This window comes from Pituophis catenifer, unplaced genomic scaffold, assembly GCF_029215685.1.
Source record: "Pituophis catenifer annectens isolate HBS135680 unplaced genomic scaffold, rPitCat1.0.hap2 SCAF_1, whole genome shotgun sequence".
In the NCBI taxonomy this organism is placed as follows: domain Eukaryota; kingdom Metazoa; phylum Chordata; class Lepidosauria; order Squamata; family Colubridae; genus Pituophis; species Pituophis catenifer.
This window is the reverse complement of record NW_027256881.1, coordinates 355,357,264-355,380,449: the sequence shown is the minus strand read 5'-3', so window position 1 is coordinate 355,380,449 and position 23,186 is coordinate 355,357,264. Positions and strand designations below refer to the sequence as shown.

At 48.8% G+C, this 23,186-nt stretch overlaps 1 protein-coding gene across 1 annotated transcript in view; it reads left to right on the top strand.

The window, feature by feature from the left end:
* ADAMTSL5 (ADAMTS like 5) overlaps positions 1 to 23,186 on the top strand; it is a 34,144-nt gene that overhangs the window by 3,725 nt on the left and 7,233 nt on the right. The window contains exons 2-10 of the mRNA XM_070944904.1: positions 265 to 325; positions 6,786 to 6,940; positions 13,234 to 13,294; positions 15,576 to 15,684; positions 17,263 to 17,390; positions 18,137 to 18,260; positions 20,108 to 20,191; positions 21,415 to 21,578; positions 21,893 to 22,148. Of these exons, the coding sequence (XP_070801005.1) occupies positions 265 to 325; positions 6,786 to 6,940; positions 13,234 to 13,294; positions 15,576 to 15,684; positions 17,263 to 17,390; positions 18,137 to 18,260; positions 20,108 to 20,191; positions 21,415 to 21,578; positions 21,893 to 22,148 (1,142 nt within the window). The remainder of the gene's footprint in view (positions 1 to 264; positions 326 to 6,785; positions 6,941 to 13,233; positions 13,295 to 15,575; positions 15,685 to 17,262; positions 17,391 to 18,136; positions 18,261 to 20,107; positions 20,192 to 21,414; positions 21,579 to 21,892; positions 22,149 to 23,186) is intronic.

Below are 23,186 nucleotides of genomic sequence, written 5' to 3'. Positions count from 1 at the left end.
ATGGGAACGCCACGTCGCTCCCATAACCAACCACGCGGCCGCACTCTGAACCAGCTGGAGCCTCCGGGTGCTCCTCAAGGGGAGCCCCATGTAGAGAGCATTACTGTAGTCCAGGTGGGAATTAAAGCATTTGCATATCTTTGGCACTACAGTTTGGCCAGTATACACTTTTTCTCTAAGCTTATAAGATATTGGCAAAGCGTTTTCTTTCCTTCCTGACAAAGATTTTGGAAATGTTCATTTCCCTCTGGTGTTTTCCTGCAGGCAGCTATCCCACTGGAGAGTCCTGCTCCTGATTGGCCTGGTCTTTGCGTGCACAGTTCAGGTAAGTCCACCCAACCCAAACCCAGAAATGCTCTCCAGAACTGGGTGACAAGTCTCCCCTTCAGCCCACTCTCCCCTTAAGAAGAGAGCCTTTGGGTCAACTCTGCTGACAGCATCCGGGAACTGGTCACCTCTTCTCATGGAGGAAGAGGAGAAGGAGGAGGAAGCAGAGGCATTTATACAGGGTTTCTAAATTAGAGTCTCAAGGAAGAGAGCTGCCATCCTGGATGCCTCATTGCTCCCTTGGTGAGTTGGCTTAGTCCCTGGAGGGAAAGGCCTGGCAGAGCCTGGCATGGGGGAGGATTGAAAAGAGCCACCTCTGAACTAACTGGTTGCTGACCCTTAACTCAGAGGATTCCTGTGCAGAGGCTTTTAGCAATAGATCAGTCAAGCTGAACCTTCACGGGTAGACTTGGCTTTTCACCCCTGACAGTCATCTGGAACCAGATATTGTGAGAATGGGTGCCCAGCCAAAGGAGGTGTCGTGTCCGCAACTTCACCCACCCATGAGTGTAACAGAGGAAACAATAAATGCCCAGCAGCATGGCATGTTCCCCGTTCATGCCAGACCCCAAGGCTGAAAGTTGGCATGCTCCTGAAATGCTTTTACTTCAAAGGAGCATTTTCTCTTCTTTTTTTAAAGAAATCCATTTCTGCAGTTGTGCCTTCAGGCCTGCCATTTAGCCAATTTGAATGACCCTGGAGTAGTTTCTGGGTTGCTCATCCCTGGAAGGATCTGGGAGGCGGTCGATACATCCACTGCATTCATGAGCATCCCTTGGACTGGGGCTGGGCCCCCTTCATCCCCAGAAGGCCCGGAGGAGCATCTGTAAGGGACAGGGAGGCTACAGTCTCCTTCTCTCCTTGGAGGACTCTGCAGGGCAACCGTTATGGTGTGCTTTTTCTTATTGGAAAGAAAGGGGGGCAGGCAAGGCCCAGGGGGGAAGCTGGGTTGTGACCCAGAGTCTTGTGGTACCTTTTGTGTTTGGGGAAAGAGGCTTATGGAGGGAGGGAAAGAGATGTCTTCCATGAAAGCATTTCGGTCTCCTGGACCAGAGAGCTTTGGTTTGAGAATCCTGGTCATTCGCAGCCCCTTTTTGTGATCTTTTAGAAGTCACGGAGGGCAGAGACAGTGCCAGAGGGTTGGAGAAAGGAGATGTTGTTTCTGCCTTCAGAAAGGGAAAATAAGAGGACTGAGGTCATTGCAGACCAATCAGCTTGACGTCTGCCACACAGACCTCCAGAACAGATTTTATGCTGTCAGTTTGTGAGTAAGAAGGAAAGAATGTGTGGCTTGGCAGGAGCCAGCAGGGCTTTATCAAGAATAAGTCAGCTCATTTTTGACAGAATAACCCATTCAATTGACCAGGGAATGGGGTGAACATGGTGTCCTTTGACTTCAGTAAAACATGGAACAAATTAATCAATTATTATTGATCATGTACCATCAAGTCATTGTTGACTGTTAGTGGCCACATAGGTGGCATCTGTCCCCCTCCTCTTTCCTTCCACCTATCCCAAACTCTCACTCATGCAGCTGATACAATGGGTCTAAGTAGGATAATTTGAGCATTGTCATTTGTCCCTCAAGTAAGAACTCCCAGACTGACAAAATCTCCTAAGAAATCCTGGTAAAAAAACTGACAAACTCTGATTTTTGGGGAAATGATAAATGTCTGTTAAAAGTAAAGGAATATAAAGTTGGTTTATTTGATTGAGGTTAATATATAAGTGTTATTTCTTGTCATTCTTAATGGACTTATGTTGTTGCGTAGGACTGAATGATGAAGCTTTAAGAATTAGTAGGTACGAAATGAGGTGAGATATGGGAAGAAGAGATCTTTTGTGATAGGATAAGAGAAAGTGATAAGTTATCAAAATTGTCTTGATGAAGGGGGAGTCACTTCTTTATAAGTTCCCCTTTTATCTGTGTTTATTTTAAAAATTCTCTGCACTTCTTATTTTTACACGTTTCACTTTGTGTTAGTTTTTTAAATCAATTTTTAATCTTTATTAATTTAAAGCTGGAGTTGGAACTCATCATTGATTTAATTATTTGTTTTCTTGGTTTTGCTCTTGAATTTTTCTTTGTAAAGCAAAGTTTTAAACACTACAATTTTCTTAATCCTTATTGAGCCCCTTTTTCAGCTTTGTCCTTTTTTTTCCTCAATAAAATTTGGTCACTGCACTGAGAAGTCACGCTCCCTCATGGCTGCCAGAGGCCTGGGGCAAGAAAATGCTTCGGAAAAGTGCCCACCAGTGCCGAGCAGCCAACCAAGTGCTGCCATAGCTGATGGGCTTGGTTGGCTACCCTGATCCAGCCTGGCATCCATCATGATCAGTTCATGATGAGACACAGAGTCTTATGCCAATCAATTTGTTTATTTGTTTCATAAACTTGTTTCATAAACTTCATAAACCAATTCCCATTGACTCCCAAACTGAAATATAATAAAACAATGCCATTATTTATTTATTTTTATTTATTTTATTTATTTATTTTATTTTATTTCTATACCGCCCTTCTCCTGCAGGACTCAGGGCGGTGTACAGCCAAGATAAAACATAGCATATAAAATTTAAAAACAGTTTAAAAAACAATTAAATAATTTTGGCCCAAAATTTAAAACAACCCAATTGAAACCGAATTCAATTAAAATGCAGAGGATGGAATCAAGCCAGCCCGGCTAGATGGAATAAGTGTGTTTTCAGGGCCCGACGAAAAGTCCGGAGGTCTGATATCATGCGTATCTCAGGGGGTAGGTCATTCCAGAGGGCAGGTGCTGCCACAAAGAAGGCTCTCCCCCTGGGGGTCGCCAGCCGGCAGTGTCTGGCCGACAGCACCCTGAGGAGGCGCTCTCTGTGCGAGCGAACCAGTCGGTGGGAGGCTATTGGCGGCAGAAGGCGATCCCGCAAATACCCCGGCCCTAAGCCATGGAGTGCTTTAAAGGTGGTCACCAACACCTTGAAGCGCACCCGGAAGACCACAAGAAGCCAGTGCAGCTCGTGCAGGAGAGGTGTCATATGTGAGCGCCCCGTTGCTCCCATAATCCCCCGTGCGGCCGCATTCTGGACTAACTGCAGCCTCCAGGTGCACCCCAAGGGGAGCCCCATGTAGAGAGCATTGCAGTAGTCCAGGCGGGAAGTGACGAGTGCCTGAGTGACCGTGCGTAGGGAGTCCCGACCCAGAAAGGGGCGCAACTGGCGTATCAGGTGAACCTGATAAAAAGCCCCCCTGGCCACGGCCGTCATGTGCTCTTCTAAAGACAGTCGTGCATCCAGGAGGACGCCTAAGTTGCAAGCCCTCTCTGTGGGGGCCAGTGATTCACCCCCAATAGCCAGCAATGGCGCCAGCTGGCGCCAGCTGGCTACATCGGGACGCCGGAAGCCACAGCCACTCGGTCTTGGAAGGATTGAGTCGGAGCCTGTTTCTCCCCATCCAGGCCCACACAGCCTCCAGGCACTGGGACATCACTTCAAGGGCATCGTTGGGGTGGCCTGGGGTGGAGATGTACAGCTGAGTGTCGTCAGCGTACTGATGGAACTCCACCCCAAAGCCACGGATTATCTCACCCAGCGCTTTACATAAATGTTGAACAGAAGGAGCGAGAGGACCGACCCTTGTGGCACCCCACAAGCAAGGCGCCTCGGGGTCGACCGCTGCCCCCCTGTCAACACAGATTGCGACCGGTCAGAGAGGTAGGAGGAGAACCACCGCAGAATGGTGCCCCCAGCCCCTTCAACCGGTGCAACATGATACCATGGTCGATGGTATCAAAAGCTGCTGAGAGATCTAACAGGACCAGGGTAGAGGAACAACCCCTGTCCCGAGCCCTCCAGAGATCATCCACCAACGCGACCAATGCCATTTCTATGCTGTGCCCAGGCTGGAAGCCGGACTGGAGGGGGTCCAGATAGACAGCTTCATCCAGGTACTGGGGAAGCTGCCGCGCCATCACACTCTCAACAACCTTCGCAACGAAGCGAAGGTTGGAGACTGGACGATAGTTAGCCAAAACAGCTGGATCCGGAGAGGGCTTCTTGAGGAGGGGCCTCACCACCGCTTCTTTCAAAGCGGCCGGCAGGACCCCTTCACTCAGAGAAGCGTTAACAATCCTCTGGAGCCAGCCTCGTGTAACCTCCCGGGAAGCCAGTACCAACCAGGAGGGGCACGGGTCCAATAAACATGTGGTCGCGTTCAGCCGTCCCAGGATCCTGTCCACGTCCTCGGGAGCCACAGGATCAAACTCCTCCCAGATAACACTCTCAAGATCTGCCTCAGTCATCCCGTCCGGACTTACGCAGTCAGAGGCCAGACCTTCCCGAATCTGACCGATCTTGTCATACAGATACTGCACAAAATCCTCAGATCGACCCTGCAAGGGATCATCCCGCGCTTCCAGATGGAGGAGGGAGCGGGTCACCCTAAACAGGGCGGCTGGGCAATTATCTGATGATGTGATCAGAGCGGCAAAATAGCTGGATTTCGCCGCTTTTATCGCCACTAGGTAGGTCTTAATATGAGACCTCACCAGTGTTCGGTCGGATTCGGAGCGGCTGGTCCTCCAACTACTCCCCAGGCGTCTTTTCCGGAGCTTCATCTCCCTCAGCTCCTCGGAGAACCAAGGAGCTAGGTGAGTTCGGTGCCAGGTCAGAGGCCGCAAAGGCACGACGTGGTCCAAAGCCCCAGCAGCCGCATTGTCCCAGGTGGCCACCAAGTCTTCAGCCGAGTCATGAGCCAGAGTCTCAGGAAATGGCCCAAGCTCCATCTGGAACCTATCAGGATTCATCAGGCGCCTGGGATGGAACCACCTGGTCGGTCCTGCCTCCCTGCGGCGGGGTGCAGCGGTTAGAAAGTCCAGTCGAAGGAGCGAGTGGTCAGACCATGACAAGGGTTCGATGACTATATCCCCTGTATCAAGGCCACTCGACCACTGACCAGAGACAAAAACTAAGTCCAGAGTGTGTCCACCCATGTGAGTAGGGTCATGAATTAACTGAGTAAGGTCCATGGCCATCATGGAAGCCATGAACTCTCGAGCCACCTCAGACGTTTCACTGATAGATGGCAGGTTGAAATCCCCCATGACTAAAAGTCTGGGGGTATCAACCGCCACCTCGGCTATAACGTTGAGCAGCTCGGGCAGGGCCGTTGCCACGTGGCAGGGAGCCAGGTACATGATCAACAAGCCCATCTGTACTCCACGGCCCCACTTTACAAAAAGGGACTCACATCCGGCTAGCTGTGGAACAGTGGTCTCCCTCGGATCAAGACCTTCCTTTATAATAACCGCCACCCCCCCCGCCCCTTCATTATAAAAACAAGGAACAAAAGATGGCAAAAACTGGCAACCAGATGCACCACAGGCACCTTATCCGCTGCCCAAAATAGGTCAGCTGCAGGCTTCATGAGGGCTCCCTCCTCCCCGCTCCCACCAGCAGCCATCAGGTGCCCTTCCCTTGGTCAGAGGGCAGAGGGGATGGTGAAGATCCTTGAGGGGGGCATCCTCACCTCTCCATTCAGTCCATGCTAGCAAGCGATGGTAACAAGCTGCCCCTGTGCTTGGCATCTGCAGCAGGGAAGGGGGAAGGAGGGGGGATACGGGCAGTCAAAGTGCTCCCTTAGAGGACAGCTCAGCCTTGGGGGTGGGGGAGGCGTCCAGTAGCTCTCCCAAAATGGAGGGGAGGGAAACAATCCTTATTATTCAGGAGCAGGCATGGCCCTTCTGGACCAGGTCATGCCTGCACGGAGGGGGCATGATCCTCCCTTTCTCCCTGCCAGTTGGCAGGCAGAGCACAATATGAGAGGCTCACACCGGAGCAGCCATCCGTCCATCCATTGGACCAAAGAGAAAGATGGCCAGGAAATGTCATCTTCACTGATGCTAATCAGGAGAGCAGAGGCAAAACAGGGACGGCCAAGATCTATAGGAGCCATCCTTGAGACAGGCTCCTCATAGGAAGCCTCAGGAACAGGAAATGCGTTCTGAGTCTCACCGCAGCCCTGTCTGTTAAGCCAAGAGCCTCCTCTCCCAAAGAGGGTCTCTCATGTCCGGCTGGTTGACCCACTGCCCTAGCAGCTTCAGAGAGGGCACCCCCTGCCATTGCCAGAAGAGAGGGGAGTTAGAAAAGGCCAGGCTGCCCGTCCAGGACTGGAGCTGGGTGGAGGGAGGAGAGAAGCCTGGCTCTCAGGAGGTTGCCCTAGCCTGTAAGAGACATCTCCTGCAGATGGGACCTGAGGTGGCCTCCTCAGGGCTGCCCTGTCTTGGCCCCTTCAATCTGGGGGAGTTCTGGTCTTGCTTCCAATTGAGAGACAGAGGCCAAAACATGGCAAAGTCAGAAATAATACACACACACACACACACACACACACACACACACACACTTTGTAGGCTGTGCTGAGTGGTCCTGGGCTGGTGCCTGTCTCCTCACTGTTGACTTTGCCATCTTCTTTTAAGTAGGGAAGAAACAATGGCCCACTGGACCTTGATCTGGAATTAGAGCCCCAGCACCGACAGCAACCAACCCATGGGACATGGACACACTGGGGCAGCTGGAGTGCTTGTTCCAGTACCTGCGGGGACGGCGTCTCCTTCCGGATCCGGAGGTGTATCAGGTGGGCACACGAGACCTGTTTAGACGTAGCCGCTAAGGGAAAAGACCCAACAGAATACAGAATAACAAGTATAACAATAAGGGACCTTGGAGGTCTTCTAATTCTACCCCCTGCTCAAACAGGAGATCCTATACCATTCTGGACAAATGGCTGTCCAGTGTCTTCTTAAAAACCTTCAACGTTGGAGCACCTACAACTTCTGAAAGCAAGCAGTTCCTTCTAGTTAATTGTTCTCACCATTGGGAAATTTCTCCTTAGTTCTAGGTTGATTCTCTCCTTGATTATTTTCATTATTTCTTGTCCTGCCTTCACACACTTTGGAAGAATAAATTGACCCCCTCCTCTTTGTGGCAGCTCTTTAGATATTGGAAGACTGCTATCATGTCAGCCCTAGTTCTTCTTTTCATTAAACTAGATATACCCAATTCCTGCAACCATTCATCCTATGCTTTAGCCTCCAGTCCCCTAATCATCTTTGTTGCTCTTCTCTGCACTCTTTTTAGAATCCCAGTATCGTTTTTTGGATCAGGATGACCAAAACTGGACAAAGTATTCCAAATGTGGTGTGACCAATGCAGTATACAGCAGTACTACCACTTCATGTGACCTTGATATTCTCCCTCTGATGATGCAGTCTAGGAGTGCATTGGCTGTTTCAGCAGCTGCAGCACACTGCTGCCTTTACTTAAGTGATTGTCCACTAGGACTCCTAGATCCTTCTCACAGTTGCTACTACTCCACCCCACCCACATTATATATCTGTGCATTTGGTTTTTCTTGCACAATGTAATGCCTTACATTTTTTCACCACTGAATTGCATTTTGTAGATAGGGCCCAGTGGTCAAATCTGCCAAGATCCTTCTATATTGTCAGCTGTTCCACGCCTCCCCCCATTAAATGCAGTCCCAGAGCTGCAGTGGAGTGTTTGTAGGAGAGGAACAAGCTAAATCAGAATATAAAACAACAACAAAATTTGTGATATTCTCCAGAATTGTTGTCATAGTCTGGTCTTCTTCAGTTTCTTGCCATGTTTCTTTGGATCTTCCATCCATTCCTGTAGCCTTCCAGCTCAGTGATGACTAGAGTGTTGATCTAGCTTCTTCTTCTAGAACTAGCATTTCTGGGGGGTCCTTGGGGCTCTCTGGGCTTGGTTGTTTTCATGCAGATAGCAGGTAACATCATCAGTGTTAGAAAGGAATGGGGTTTGCTCTCAGTTTATATTCTAGTGCCTCAGCCTGTCAGTGTTGGGGTGTGTGCGTGTGTGATCTTAGAGGTTCTTTGGTTGGGATGCTTGTTTGGCTTGTTTGTCAGGACGTGGATTGGGGTATTGTTGATTGTTGGTCTGATGTTAACCTTTTTTTTTAACCTTTTGCAGGCGGGGAGATGGTTTGGTCTTTTTGTTCCCTTTTTGGCTGGATTGATTGTGTCTTTTTGCATGGTCTGTAGATATTATTTAGGCCTTTGTGTCTACTAATGGCCAATTTGTCAAAGTGTCAGGCTTCTAGAAGTTCTCTAGCATTTTTGGACTTGGCTTGATCTAGGTCACAATTTCCCATTTGAAACTATGATTAAGTCTGCCGATATCTTGTGAAATTGAAGAGTTTTCATCATGTCTTCTGATTGCTCGTTGGTGTTCATGGATGAGTTCTGCCAGCCTTCTGTCTGTTTGCCCTACATTGTGGCTGTTGCACTCATTACATTGTATCTTGTAGATGTTACGTAGGGATGTACGGAGCACTCATTTGCATGCCGCCACTGATTCACTAATCTAGCGGCGGGAAAAATAAACCCCTGTCAGTGGCCAGCGAGACTGCCGGAGCTCTTTAAAAAGAGAGCTCTGGCAGCCTGCCACTCTCTTGCTCCTGATCACAGCTGGAAATCAAGTGCTGAAACGGACTACGGTGTCCCGCCTCTTCTATTCACGCCCGCTATCTAACAGTAGATGACTCTTGTTTTTACTTCTGGGGCTGCTGGGTCTTTTGCTTTACTTAGAATATTTGGGGGGGGCTTTAGTTGACTTGTGTGTTTCGCTGATTCCATATGGCTATAGTGGTCTGTTGGTGGTTTGTGAGATGTTCTTGATGTATGGCAGTGTTATTCTTTTTAGGGCTTGTGTTGTTTGTGCTGTATTGGGTTGAGTGGTCAGGCACATTTTGAGAAAGTTGCATGGATATCCATTTTGTTGGAATATGCTATATAGATATTCTGTTGCTGCAATGAGTTTGTGCTCATCTACATAGTTCTTACACAGCTACTCTTGTGGGAGGTTGGGTTGTTGCTTTGGTAGTGGACCACTTGGTTGATGAGGATGTTTTTTCTATACACTTGTGCTTCTAGTTTGCCATTGTGGTCTCTGTTGATCAGGATGGCCAGGAAGGGTAGTAAGTTGTTTTTTCTCTAATTGGTCCTTTTCTATTATGGTGAAGGTGTCATCTACATATCTGATCCATGTTTTGGATTGTATCTGTGGGAGTGCTATGGCTTCTAGATGTTGCCTAATAACCTCCTTAATAAGTCACGAAAGCAGTAATGCCAGACGTGTACCTTTAATTTGTTGGTAAGTTTGTCTATGTTGAGGGTAAAACTTCCCTCTGCATAGTAGGCAACAGACCGGACAGCAAAGAGATACGTTGCTGGTTAAACACACAGATACTCACAGACTCTGAACAGTGAAAAAAAAAACATTCTTTACTCTTAGTGAAAAAACAAACTTGGTTTCTCAAAACAATGATAACACGTCTTCGAATAATCACTCTCCAGCACAAAACATAGTTTGCTTACAGTTCTCTTCAGTCACACACAGTCCCTCTTCAGAAGATCAGTCATCAAATAGCAGGAGCAGGAGCAGGAGCTCCCGGGCTTCCTGTCTACTTTTATGGCTGCCTGATAATAGCACAGCCAATCATTCTTTCTTATAACATTTAAAGTCACAAACATAGTTTTTCTATATATTACCTACCCAACCGTAGGATAAATATCCAACATTCTCCCCTTTGGGTAGCTTAATATATTTACAATCTCAAACCATATTGTTCACATGTATCTTTATGTTTCCTACTTCCTTGTGCTTTCGTGAAATGATCAGCCACCTTGTCTTCCGATGCACAATATACAAGTTCTATCATCTTGTTCATTATACACTCTCTTACATTTAGATACCGAAGATCTGTATACTTCGTTCTAGTTTTCACAGCTATATTCGTCGCCATTTGAATCGCTGCCTGATTATCTTCGTATACTGTTATAGGATCTCTTATATTTATTCCTATATCTAGCATCAGTTGCTTAATACTAATCAGATCAGTACATAATAAAGAGAAACAAGAAAATTCTGCCTCCATTGTAGACATACTCAAATGCTTCTGTCTAATTGAACGCCACCATATCAAAGACTTTCCCAGAAATATAGTGATTCCTGAGGTTGATTTCCTTGTATTCACATCTGTTGCGAAACTAGCATCCGCATAAGCAATTACGGGTAAATCTTCTGATGGTTGTAGATATAATGCATGATGCATGGTATATTTTAAATACCTTAGGATACATTTTGCTCCCTGCCAGTGTCTTTTTGTAGGTTCCTTGTTAAACCTAGCCAATTGGTTAACACTATAAGAAATATCGGGCCTAGACCAATTGCTGATATATGATAAGCTGCCAACCAGCGATTGGTAAATCCCTTTATCAAACAACAGACTGTTTACATCAGTGTTACAGTAGTCTTGAACCATAGGTGTCTTTGATGGTTTACATAACTCCATCCTAAATTGTTTTAATAAATTATTGATTTTATCAGTTTGGGATAATTTAAATCCTCCCCTGTTTTTTTCAATTCGTAAACCCAGGTATTGTTGTATCTCCCCTAGATTTTTAATTCTGAAATCAGTTTTTAATTGATCAACAATCCTGCTGGTCTCTTGTTCATTTTCTGTAATCAAAGCTATGTCATCAGTAAAAAGAAGTAATAACTGCATCCATAATGTTTTCCCATGTTTGCTCATGAATCCTGTGGGTGCCTCTGACCTGCTAGCTTTGGAAATAACACAGTCGCCTCATTTCAATCTGCTGTGGTTATTGGAGAAGCACATCTTGCAGGGCAGGGCTGAGGATTTTGTGCAATTCCTGCATGACAAAGTCACTCAGATTCAGGAAGGTCTGGACTCTGATTGGGTAGATTCGGATGGGGTGATGGAGGGGGGGGGGGTCTTGAGAATATTATTATATATTTGATTTTAATTGGTTTTAAATTTTGTAAATCTATGTGTTTTAATATGGCTGTACACCTCCCTGAGTCCTTTGGGAGAAGGGTGGTATAGAAGTCTAATTATAAATAAAATAAAATAATAAAATAAAATAAAATAAAATAAAATAAAATAAAATAAAATAAAATAAAATAAAATAAAATAAAAAAATAAAAAAATAATAAAATAAAATAAAATAAAATAAAATAAAATAAAATAAAATAAAAAATAAAATAAAATAAAATAAATAAAATAAAAAAATAAAATAAAATAATAAAATAAAATAAAATAAAATAAAATAATAAAATAAAATATAAAATAAAATAAAATAAAATAAAATAAAATAAAATAATAAAATAAAATAAAATAAAATAAAATAATAAAATAAAATAAATAAATCTCACAGCGCTGACTCTGTTCTCCCAATATTATTAGGTAAAATTCCCCAGATTAGATTGGTTTGGAGGCAGTCATGGAGGAAGGTGGGCTCTGGGGGAAAGAAAAATGGCTATTGGCCTCGGGAAGAGCCTCTGTGGACAGAGAGCATCTACCTCGCAATGGCTGGGAAGGCAGTGATGGTGGCAACAACAGGTGCTGCTCTACTGATTCCTTCCCTTGTGGCTCTCCAGCCAGTGAGCGGTGCCACTCCAACAGAGAATACTCAATCAGGGTTATAACCAGAAGCCAGCATGGGTTTGTTAAAAACATATCATGCCAAACAAATCTTATTTCATTCTTTGACAAAATAGTGGACCAGCAAAATGCTGTGGACATAGTATACTTGGACTTCAGTAAGGCTAACTTACTTATTGGTAAATTAGAAAAATGTGGCATAGACAGCATCACCACCAGATGGATTTGTAACTGGCTGACAAACTATTCAATGAGTAGTCCTTAACGGTACTACATCTACATGGAGGGAAGTAAGGATACCACAAGATTCCATCTTAGGCTCAGTACTGTTCATAAACTATTTAGATTTATTTATTTATTTATTTATTCAATTTATATACCGCCCTTCTCCTAGTGGACTCAGGGCGGTGCACAGCCAGAACTAAAATACATAACAATACAAAATTTAAAATTAATTAAAAGAATTATATACTTTGGCCCGAATTAAAACAATGTGAATTAAAACCCATTAACAGATTAAAACTAAACAATTAAAAACAATTAAAAACTAAAACTAAAAAAAGGAATAGAAGGGGAACTCATCAAATTTGCAGATGACACTAAGCTGGCAGGAATAGCCAATACACCAGATAATCAGCTCAAGAAGGATCTTGGCAGACTTGAACACTGGGCCGTATCTAACAAAATGAAATTCAATGTAGAGAAAAGTTAAGATTTTACACTTAGGCAAGAAAAATCAAATGTCCAGATACAGATTGGATGAAACCTGGCTCAATAGCAGGAACTGCGAGAAGGATCTTGGACTCCAGCAATGTGCTGCAGCTGACAAAAAAGCCAATACAATCCTAGGCGGTATTAACAGAGGGATAGAAATGAAGCGTTAATACCACTTTATTATGTCTTGGTAATATTGCATCCAGTTTTGATGACCACAATATAAAAAAAGATGTCATTCTGGAAAGAGTGCAGAGAAAGCAACAAAAATATTTAGGGGGCTCGAAGCTAAAATATATGAAGAACAGTTGCAGGAATTGGGTATGTCTAAACTACTGAAAAGGACTGGGGGGTGGGTGACATGATAGCAGTGTTCCAATATCTAAAGGGCTATCATAAGGAAAAGGGGGTGAATCTATTCTCCAAAGCACCAGAAGATAGGACAAGAAGCAACGGACAGGAAGTCATCAAAGAGAGAGCTAACCTAAAACTAAGGACAAACTTCCTGACATTGAGAACAATTAACCAATGGAACGGCTTGCATTCAGAAGTTGTGAATGCTCTAACACTGGAGGTTTTTAAGAAGAATTTGGACAACAGTTTGTCTGAAATGATATAGGGCTTCCTGCTTGAGTAGGGGGTTTACTAGAAGACCTCCAAGGTCCCTTCCAACTCTGTTCTGTTATTCTGTTTCTCTTGGGCCACAGGCTTCCTGGAGAAGAGCCCTGCCAAGCGGAGGCCAGGCAGTATCGCGTCTGTGAGCAGAAAGTAAGTACCTTCCTCTCCCCTGCTGAGCCCATCTTGATAGGGGGCAGGTGGGCTTAACCATGAGGCTAGAAGCCTCTTGCAGACATCAGTCGTGGGGTGGGGGGCAAGGAAAAAGGCACTTGGGGGTCCTGGTTTGACCACAGTCCTTGGATGCTCAAGGGAACCTTTGCTGGCATGGCCTGGGAGGAAATCCAACAGTTCCGTGGCCCCTGCGTGGCCTTTGTGGCATAAGTGCACACTCAAATTATGGAGAGATAGATCAGCTGAATGCTGCCCAGACTCCCTCCTTATAAATGGGGAATCCCTCCAGATTATTATGGGTCTGGAATTTTTTTCCTTTTTACAACCCTGTAATCTCTTAATTTTGGGTAGAGTTGGCATGACAAAATGAATGGAGCTGAGATTTACTGGTCGGATGCCCTTCCTGATGCCCACACAGACCTCTCAGCAGATACTTTCTCTTTGCGAGAAATATCTGCCACTACCTAGGATTGAACTCAACCTTCTGAGTGGGAGGTGAGCATCTTCACCACTAGGCCACCATGTCGCTCAGAATGGATCCAGAATGCAGGGATGAATTTCTTCCCAAAGTTTCTGGTAGGCACAAAGAGCACTGGGGCCTTGTGGATTTGTGCTTACATTCAAGATGCATAGTTAACATCCAGCCTTGTATTCTAGGGCTTTTGTTTAAAAACATATCAGAGTTAACAGAACAATAAGAGTTGGAAGGAACCTTGGAGGTCTTCTAGTCCAACCCGCTGCCCGAGCAGGAGGCCCTATACCCGTGATGGTGAACCTATGGAACGCGTGTCACAGGTGGCATGCGGAGCCATATTAGTGGGCACGCTAGCTCAGCTCTGGGGCACATGCGCATGCCGGCCAGATCATTTTCGGGCCTTCTGGGCCCACCAGAAGTAGGGAAACAGGGCCTGGGGGTGTGAGGAAGGCCCGTTTTTCTTTCTTACATGGCTCCAGATCTTCTCTATTTATCTGGGAAGGGCGAAAACAGCCTTTCCCACTCCCTTGGAGGCCCTACGGAGGCTGAAAGGGCCCATTTCCTGACTCCCGGTGGGACAGGAAGTGACAATTTTTGCTGTCCCCAGCCTCCAGAGACTCCTAGAGGCTCTGGAGGCTGGGGACAGCAAAAAATGTCACTTCCTGTCCCACTGGGAGTTGGGAAATGGGCCATTTCAGGCCTTTGGAGAGCCTCCAAGACAGAGAGAGGGGGGGAGGAGAGAGGGAGAGAGAGAAAAAAAAGCTGTTTTCACCCTTCCCAGATAAATAGGATCTGGAACCAGGTAAGAAAGAAAAACGGGCTTACCAGGCCATCATGTGCCAGGAGTGGGGGGGGGGTGTTGCGCGCACATGCATGTGGTCATGTGTGTGCATGACCCTTCCCCACCCCCCCTCCTGGCACGCGATGGCAAAAAAGTTAGCCATCACTGCCCTATACCAGTTCAGACAGGTGGCTGTTCAAGTCTCTTCTTGAAAGTTTCCAGTGATGGAGCAACCAAAATCTCTGAATGAAAGCCATTCCATCGAGAGGCTGCTCCCACAGTTAGTAATCAACATATTTGATAGGTTGACGTGTGAAGCTTGTTGTTGATTTTATTGTTTATTGCTTAACACCCATTCATTTGCAGTAACAATGGTACTGAAAAAAGCAATGAATCAGTTCTTACACTTACGACCATTGCAACGTCCCCACAGTCAATGTGATCATGATTTGGGAGTTTGGCAGCTGGTGCCCATTTACCACAATCAGGGCATCCTGCAGCCACATGGTCCACATCTGTGGCACTCCCAAAGTCAAGAGGGAAGGCAGCGGCAAGTTTCACTTGCCTGATGTTTAACTATCATGGGTGATTCCCTTAATAACGACCATAGCAAAAAAAAGCTCATAAGATCAGGTGCTTAATGACAGCACCATTTAAAGATGATTTTTTTCAGTCCCTATTGGGGTCAGAAATCAAGGATGATCTAAAGTGGTAGAGGCCCTGATGGTATTTATGAACCTTATGTGGTGCTTTTGAAGTTTTACTACATTTTATTACAATTTTATTACTCTGTGATTCTGGATTAGAGTGTTGGTGTTCTTGTTTGGTATTGTTGGCTTTTATGAGTTGCCTTGTCTGGGACATGTCATTTATAGAGTGAATGAATGAATGAATGAATGAATGAATGAATGGGAAGTCAACCTGGATGTGTCTTTTCTTTCCATCCTGCAGTCGTGGTCTAACGGTGGTTGTCTCCCTTCCTCCCCCCTCCCTCTCTCTCACAGGCCTGCCCAGCTGGCACTGTCCCCTTCAGGGCTATGCAGTGCACTCTCTACAACAGCAGGCCCATCCTAGGGGGGCAGGCTCAGTACCAGTGGGTCCCCTTCCATGGAGGTGAGAGCATCAGTGAGGGCAGTCAGGCCCTCAAGGTCACTGGGGGAGGTGGGGGACTTGGCCATGGGTTTCTTTCCGGCTTCACTTTGGGGAGCCCAGTGCTGGGCCTGCCCTGGAGTTGATTGTGAGAACCAGCTTTCTCCAGCTGCAGAGTCAAGGCAAGGGCCATCCTGAGGGGAGGGAGCTTCATGGCTTGGAGTCCTACGCCGGGGGGGGCGGTCCTAAAGACCACCCCCACCCTTATAAACAATGACTGGCAGGCAGGAACACTTCCCCTTTTTCAAGAAAAATATCTCAGTGCATCATTGAGACTAAAAGGTGTTACCATTCCACCGGAAGAGATTTCCTTCGGTCCCCATGAAGAGCGTGATTGGGGACTTTCCTCAGAGTGGAAACCCCGGGACAAGGCAGAGTAGAGACAGATTGACAGCCAGAGAATTGAGCAGGAGTTAAACTTTCTGCTCTTGCAAATGGCCACCGAGCTTCATCATTGTGGGTTTTGTGACTTATTTGTGTGGTTTTTGACACTGGATCCAGTTCACATCCTATACAGCTTAGGATAAGATATCTGCTAGAGTGGCTTTTCCTGTAAGATCCAGTAAAGTGACATCAGTTGATGGAGCCCCAGAGCCTTGTGAAGCTGGGGAAGGCGGGGTAGAAACCCCCCCCTCCCCCCACTTTCTGCACTCAGACCTTGGAAGGTCCTTTTTGAAAAGCTACATTCTGGGAAACAGAGAAGACTGGGGAGAGTCTTTTGCCTTCTATATGATTCATACTGTGCTCTGATCGCAAACCAGATATGGGACTCAATTGACTGGGACAAGCATGGAGAGTCAAAGTGACATCCAAATAACAGAGCAGCTCAGCAGGGTTACAAACCCCATCAGAGCTATTGTGAGAATGGGCGCAAGTAGTGTAGCAGAGCATTAATGGAGCCAAGACAGAACTGAAGTCCCAAAGTGGTCCCAGAAATCAGGGCTGTCGGGAACTCTAGATCTGTGTGTGTTGTATGCTTTACATACACACACAACCCTACAATTGCCTGGATGGGAATTTCCTGAAAGGGGAGAAAGTGCTTTTAAACATTTCCGAGGGGAAAGTGAGCCAGGATCCCTGACTGTGGCTGTCCAGGGCCGGAGGCAAGTCAGCTGCATGGGGGGGGGGAGAACGCACACCCCCTGGAGCAAAGGTAGCGAGAGGGACTTAAAAACTTCAACCCTGGTCCAGCACTGTGTGACCTTTAGGCCAGTAGTGAAATCCAATTTTTTTTACTACCGGTTCTGTGGGCATGGCTTGGTGGGTGTGGCAGCGGAAGGATACTGCAAAATCTCCATTCCCACCCCACTCTTGGGAGACGGATATTGCAAAATCTCCATTCCCACCCTACTCTGGGGCCAGCCAGCGATGGCATTTGCCGGTTCTCCGAACTGCTCAAAATTTCTGCTACCGGTTCTCCAGAACTTGTCGGAACATGCTGGATTTCACCCCTGCTTCAGTCCAAACACCCCCCCCAATCAAATGGATGGGGCATTTTTTGTGCCACTGCCTGGCTCTCATGCCTCCTTTGCTCTCCCCCAGCTGCCAACCTCTGTGACCTTAACTGCCTGGCGATGGGGCACAATTTTTACTACAGCTTTGGCCGAGTCCTGGACGGAACCCCCTGCAGCCCAGCATCGCCGGAACTCTGCATCAGCGGCCGCTGCTTGGTGAGTCAGTCAGCATCGGCTGTGACAGGTTGAGTCTGTGTGAGGGAGGAAAAGATGCGATGGAAGCACCAGAGAATTTCCCAGGAAGCACATTGCAGGGGGAGGGGCGAGACAAGCAGCAGCCCAGCCTGGAGCTGGATGGGGGCAGAGGAAGAGATTTAGGAGTCCCCTTCCCAGAAACTCCCAGGGCATATCAGTTTGGGTGGGGGCAGTAAAGGTTATTCCAGCAAGATTCGGGCTGTTTGGTGTGAGTAAATAAAGAACTAACTTTGGCTGGATTGTTCAATCCGGGGCTGGGCCTGGACCTCCACGCTTTTGGCCAGTGGAAGGACAGGTGGCCAAGATCCTCCCATTCGCCAGCATTGGGTTGTCGCCCTCATTCTCCAAGCACAGCAAGACAAAAACACAAAACTCCACACAAACTGAGGCGCTGCAGCGACAGCAGCCTCATTGTTGACTGGGTGACTAAAAGAAAGTCACAGGTGTCCTCATTTTCTAGAGGAGCAGAGCTGGGGAGGAAGAGCAGCCCATCCGCAAAAGCAGCACTTGCCCTTATGGGGGGTGAGGGGATAAATGCTTTTTCTGGGGAGGGTTTCCCTGCTCCATCCCAAGACGTCCCTGAGCAGCAGCTCTAGCAGGAAAGGGGAATGTAGGGCAGCCTTGCAGTGGGCTTTCTCCATTTCCCCCATAATGAGTGGGGGCTCTTCCAGGCACCTCTAATTGCCACCCTTTGTCCAATCCCTCAGAGAGCTGGCTGTGATGGAGTCCTGGGCTCCGAGGCACGGGCCGATGCCTGTGGCATCTGTGGGGGCAGGAACGAGTCCTGCGTCTTCGTCCAGGAAGTCTTCCGGGTGGCGGTTCCCACCTCTGGTGATTGAATGTGCTGACGTGGGTGAAGCTTTGGCTTTTGGCATTCGTCAACCCAGCCCCTTGCCTCTCCCCCCTTCCCTCCTCCCTTCCTCCTCTGCTGCTGCTCTGCTGGCTGGCCGGGGCTGTCCTGAAGGCGGGTTTTGCCCATCTGACACGCAGGGTGAGGCCTGGTGCCCTCTAGGAGCCACACCTCCAGGCTTGCGGGCAGAGCACCTGGCGCTCTCCTCCTAATAAGCTGAAGCCTTTTGTGATGGGCAGCAGGGCACCCTGCAGCTTTGCAGCTTCTTCCTGCCCAGGGAGGGGGCACCGAACACTCCTGGACAGGCACCAGAGTCTCAGCATTCTTGGCACGCGAGAGTAACACAAAAATACTCCTAAGCAACAGGCAGATGCCCCTGGGCCAGCCTGGAGGCCAAAAGCAGGACGTTAACATTTAAGAATCGTGTGTGAAGATGGGAGAGGTGCCTTGTGAATCTGTGAAATTCACCGAAAGGACAAGTGTGGAATCCGTCTGAATGAAGCATATACAGGCACACCCGTCCCATTGCATCACACCTAAGGACAACACACACACCACTGTGCAAATGACAGAGCTGCAGATGTCAAACTCAAGTTCTACCCTACCTGTGTTGTCATTGTGCCCTCTGATCCCATCCCAGCTCCTGCACACTTCACATCCAATGTCACAGACTGGAGCTGACAAGCACATACCGGGAAATAGTGTGTACCAAACTGGGAGGGGGTGGGTGTGCAGCTGAAAGTGAGGCTCCTGGTTGGCGATGCAAAAATGCTTCAGTGAACTCTGACACGGAGAGAACGGGGGTGCAATTTGGAAACTGAAGGAAGCTGGGGGGGGAGTGTCCTTGCTTTCTTAGGTGAAGGAGGTGGGGGAGGAAGGAGGCAGGAAGTGCAGAAAACGTTGACTGGGCCTCTTGAGCACAACAGTTTTCAGGCAGGCGAACTGCATGTCGGCACACCTGGCAAAGGACTGGCCCTAAATCTAAGAGCAAGTTTGATGAGGGGATTCAGGCTGAATTCTGGAGAGCGGATTCCAGGGCCGTGAGGAGGCAGGCTTCCTTCGTGGCCTTGAGGGGAGGAGAAAGGAAAGAGGGTGAAGAAAGAGACAGGCCAGCCTTCGATTAATCTTCCAGCAGAAAGAGATAGAAAATGGGCCCTTCCTCGGAGCTGCATTGCATGGGCACTCCTCCAGTCCTTGAATTGGCATGGAGACCCTGGCATGGCCCGGGGGAGGGGGGCTCCTCAAAAAAGTCAGGCATTTTCATGTCACCAGTCCTGGCATGTGTGAGGATGGGTCTTAGAAGTGGCTGGAATGACAACTGGAAGTCAAAAAAAGACCGGGGGAGGGGAGGGTGCCATCAGGAAAACCTGAAAGAAAACTAGAAGCCGGGGACATATGATGGGCAGGAAGAGCGTGACCATCTTTTGAGGGCAAGAACTGATGGTCAATAAGAAGCTGAAAGACTGAGAAGTTCAGAGAAGGCGGAGGGAGGGAGGGAGGGGAGGGGAGGGGAAGGGAGGGGAGGGAGCTGCTCCGCCAACCAGAAACAGTGCCAAAGCCTCTGGTGTGCAAGCGCCATCAAGGGCTTCTTCTTTGCTCTCTCAGTGCAGAGGACAGGAGGGGCCCAATAGTGGCCATGGAGGCCCCCATCCTCTGAAATGGGGTGGGGAGCAGTTGCAAAGGCCAGGGTGGCCACTTCTCCAGCAGCCCTGGGAAGCCACCCAGGGCACCCCCCAGCACAGGTCCCACTTCCCTTGGGCCCCCACTACTCGGATCTCCCTCGCCTCTGCCTTTCTCTGACTGGCTCCCCTCTGACTCTTCTGAACAGGTTTCTTTGGGTACAGGAACGTGACCCAGATCTCAGCCGGAGCCAGACAGATCAGGGTGATCGACAACAGCCGCAACTATCTCGGTAGGTCCGTCCTGCCCTTCCTCACTGGCTGCAGCTCAGATCAGCCACAGCGCTTCCTCCTCCGGCCTCTCTCCCCGCAACCATGGTGGGGGTGGGGGGAATCCCAACAGGCAGCCTTGGAGGCAGAGGGTCAGCCAGAGGTTAAGGATGGGCAGAGAGGGGGAAAGGGGCAATGGGCATCCAATCCTGGTAGGCCCTTGTTTTGCCCAATTCCATGATGGGGATGCAGAGCCTGAAGCCCCAGCCCCTGGGTGCCACCCCGCCACCCCAAGTTAAGGCTCAGCATGCTAATCAAACAAGCTGCAGCAATGGACTTAATAGCCTTAGGACACCGCTTGAATTCAGCTGGTGCCAGCGTTCCACCCCAGAGAAGTTATTCACTCTTTTCCTGGGAGTGAGTGCAGGAGGGCTTCTGGCTCAGAAGGCTCCAAAGGAGAGAACAAAATGTCACCTCCACATTCAGCAGGAGCCTGCTTGTGGGCACCTCAGTCCCACTGAAGGGCAGCACGTGCTGCCTCCCTCTCCTGGTCAGATCTTGGGGAGCCTTCCCCTCATCAAAGGGCACTGCGGTTGAAGGTGCTGTCCTCCCCCCAGGCTCCCTGAAAAAACATAGAATAATAGAGTTGGAAGGGACCTTCAAGGTCATCTAGAACAACCCCCTGCTTGAGCAGGAGACCCTGTACCATTTCAGATAAATGATTGTCCAGTGGAGAAATGATTGTCCAAAGCAGAGGGGTGGTGCCTCTTCTGTCACAGCCTTCTGCAACCCCCTACCCCCCAAATTGGTTCCTGCTTTGGGGCCTTTTCATTCCTGTGCATCACAGAGTAAGAAAATGGTGAGCCAAAGTCGCTCTGAGACACTCCCCACATCTAGCTCAGCACGCTTCCATTCTCCCCTTAGCCTTCTGCCCCATGCTGGACACGCGGACGTGGCCATGGCCGTTTCCAAAAGGGCCTTTGCTCTGAACAAAGAGCCAACAGGGATCAAGTTGAGCCACAAAGAGCAGCTGCAGTGGGGCCGCAGCCTTGACATTTTCGGCTGGCCAGGGTCTGTGTGTTGTGCCAGTCCAGCCCTTGGCACAGCAGCCCAGATGGCTGCTTCTCAAAGCAACAAGACTTCCAAACTAAAGCCCTCACCCTCCCCACCTACCTAGCTCTGCCACTCTCTCTCTCCAGAGCCCCCCATCCATCCCCAACCCTTCCTGTGCTCTGTCCCTCTGCAGCCCTGATGAAAGCAAACCAGCATTATGTCCTCAACGGGGAGTGGGCCGTGGATCAGCCAGGTGCATTTGAGGCAGCAGGCACCCAGTGGCATTACACTCGCACGGCTAACGGGCATGAGACCCTTGAGGCAGCCGGACCCACAAGCGACGATCTATTTGTCATGGTGAGAAGGGACCCCCTAGCAAAAAAGGAAATTGGAAAATCACTGTTTTTAGCCCCTTCAAAGGAGGCCACCTCTGGACATTAAATGCTGGGTGGGAGGGACAGACCACCCAATGATCCGTGGGCCTTACCCTAGAGACACGGGAAAAACACACAGAAACTGTGTCTTTGGCTTTTGCTGGTTCTCTAAACTGGTATGCAAGGAAGAAAATGGCATGGGCCCAGGAGCAGTTTTGCAACCGCAGGCAGCTGGAGGTGGGGGGTGCAAGTATGCCTGGGCCCCAGCTAACACCCCCACCCTGCCCCCATTGCCAGGTCCTTTGTCAGGAGGAGGACCTCAGCATAGACTACCAGTACTGGGGGCCAAGGAAGCAGACCCTCCACCGTGCGCAGGGGGAGGCCCATGCTCTGCGCCAGCCCCAGGCCAGGGAGGTAGAGGCCCAGCACCCAGAAGAGCCTGCAGACTTTCCTGAAGCTACAGCAGCGACGCGCCATTTCGCCAAGGCCGAGGAGGTGGCCAAGGAGGCACCGCAGGTCACCCCAGCACCCTTGAGGACTCCTACAGCACTAGGTAGCACTGGAACAGGCGCGGGGGGGGGAGCCCCCAATTATCCAGACCATCCATTTCTGCTTCTCTGGCAGATGTAGGAAGAGAAGCGATGGGCACAACAGATTCCTGGGTGGAACAGCTGGCCCCGTGCCCCCACTGTGGCCACAAAGGCCCATAGATGTACAGTAGCATCCTCTAGCTCAGTGATGCCACCCCAACTTCCCAAATGCTACTTTATTCTTTGTTAATGCAGCTCATAAGAAACAGAACTGGTGGTCCATTGGACTGCCCCCCGAGAGGTCAGGCTTTTCTTTGGGGGGGGGTTGGGCCACACTGCCACGTGCTCTTGGGGGAGGGTGTCCTTAGGGATGCTCATGAGTTGGCAGGCAGATAGCCCTGTGAAGGGGAGAAGCCTTAGCTAGCAAGCTGACTCAGAGAGAGAGAGAAAGGGGCCTTGAGGTCATCTACTCCCACCCTGCTCAAACAAGCCCTCCACTCAAGTCCATCCAGCAAAGGGAAGTCTGTCGCATCTTCCATGATCAAACAGTTCCTACCATTAGGAGGCTTGTCCTAAGTTGGGTCAGAAATGGCCTTCCTGTAACTTAAATGCCTGTTGTGCACTTTGGGCTGGGGAAGAATGTGATCCACACCGAGAACCTCCACGCCGAGGGAGCTCAAGAGAGCCATCTTCCTCCTTCCCTTCTCAAGGCAAAGCATCCCCCAGCTCCTTCAATCTCCCTACCCGGCTAGGCTTCCCCCTCCCCCTCCCCGCCCCTCTCTAAAAAGGTTCCAGCTTCTCTAAATTCTCCTTAAGGGAGGGAGGGGGTGCCAGTACCCAGACCAGGAATCAGGGCTCAAGGGAGGTAGGCTTTGATCCCTCCAGCCAGAGCAGTCCACAACTGCCTTCGCCTTTTGCTGGCACCTTTCCAGTTTACCATCCACTCAATTTTGGGCAAGCTGGACTCTCTGCATTTTGGATAGAAAATTCAGGTTTCCTTTCTGCTTGCTTGCTTTTAGACTGTCTCCCCCACACGCCCCTCCAGGGAGCAGATGCTCCAC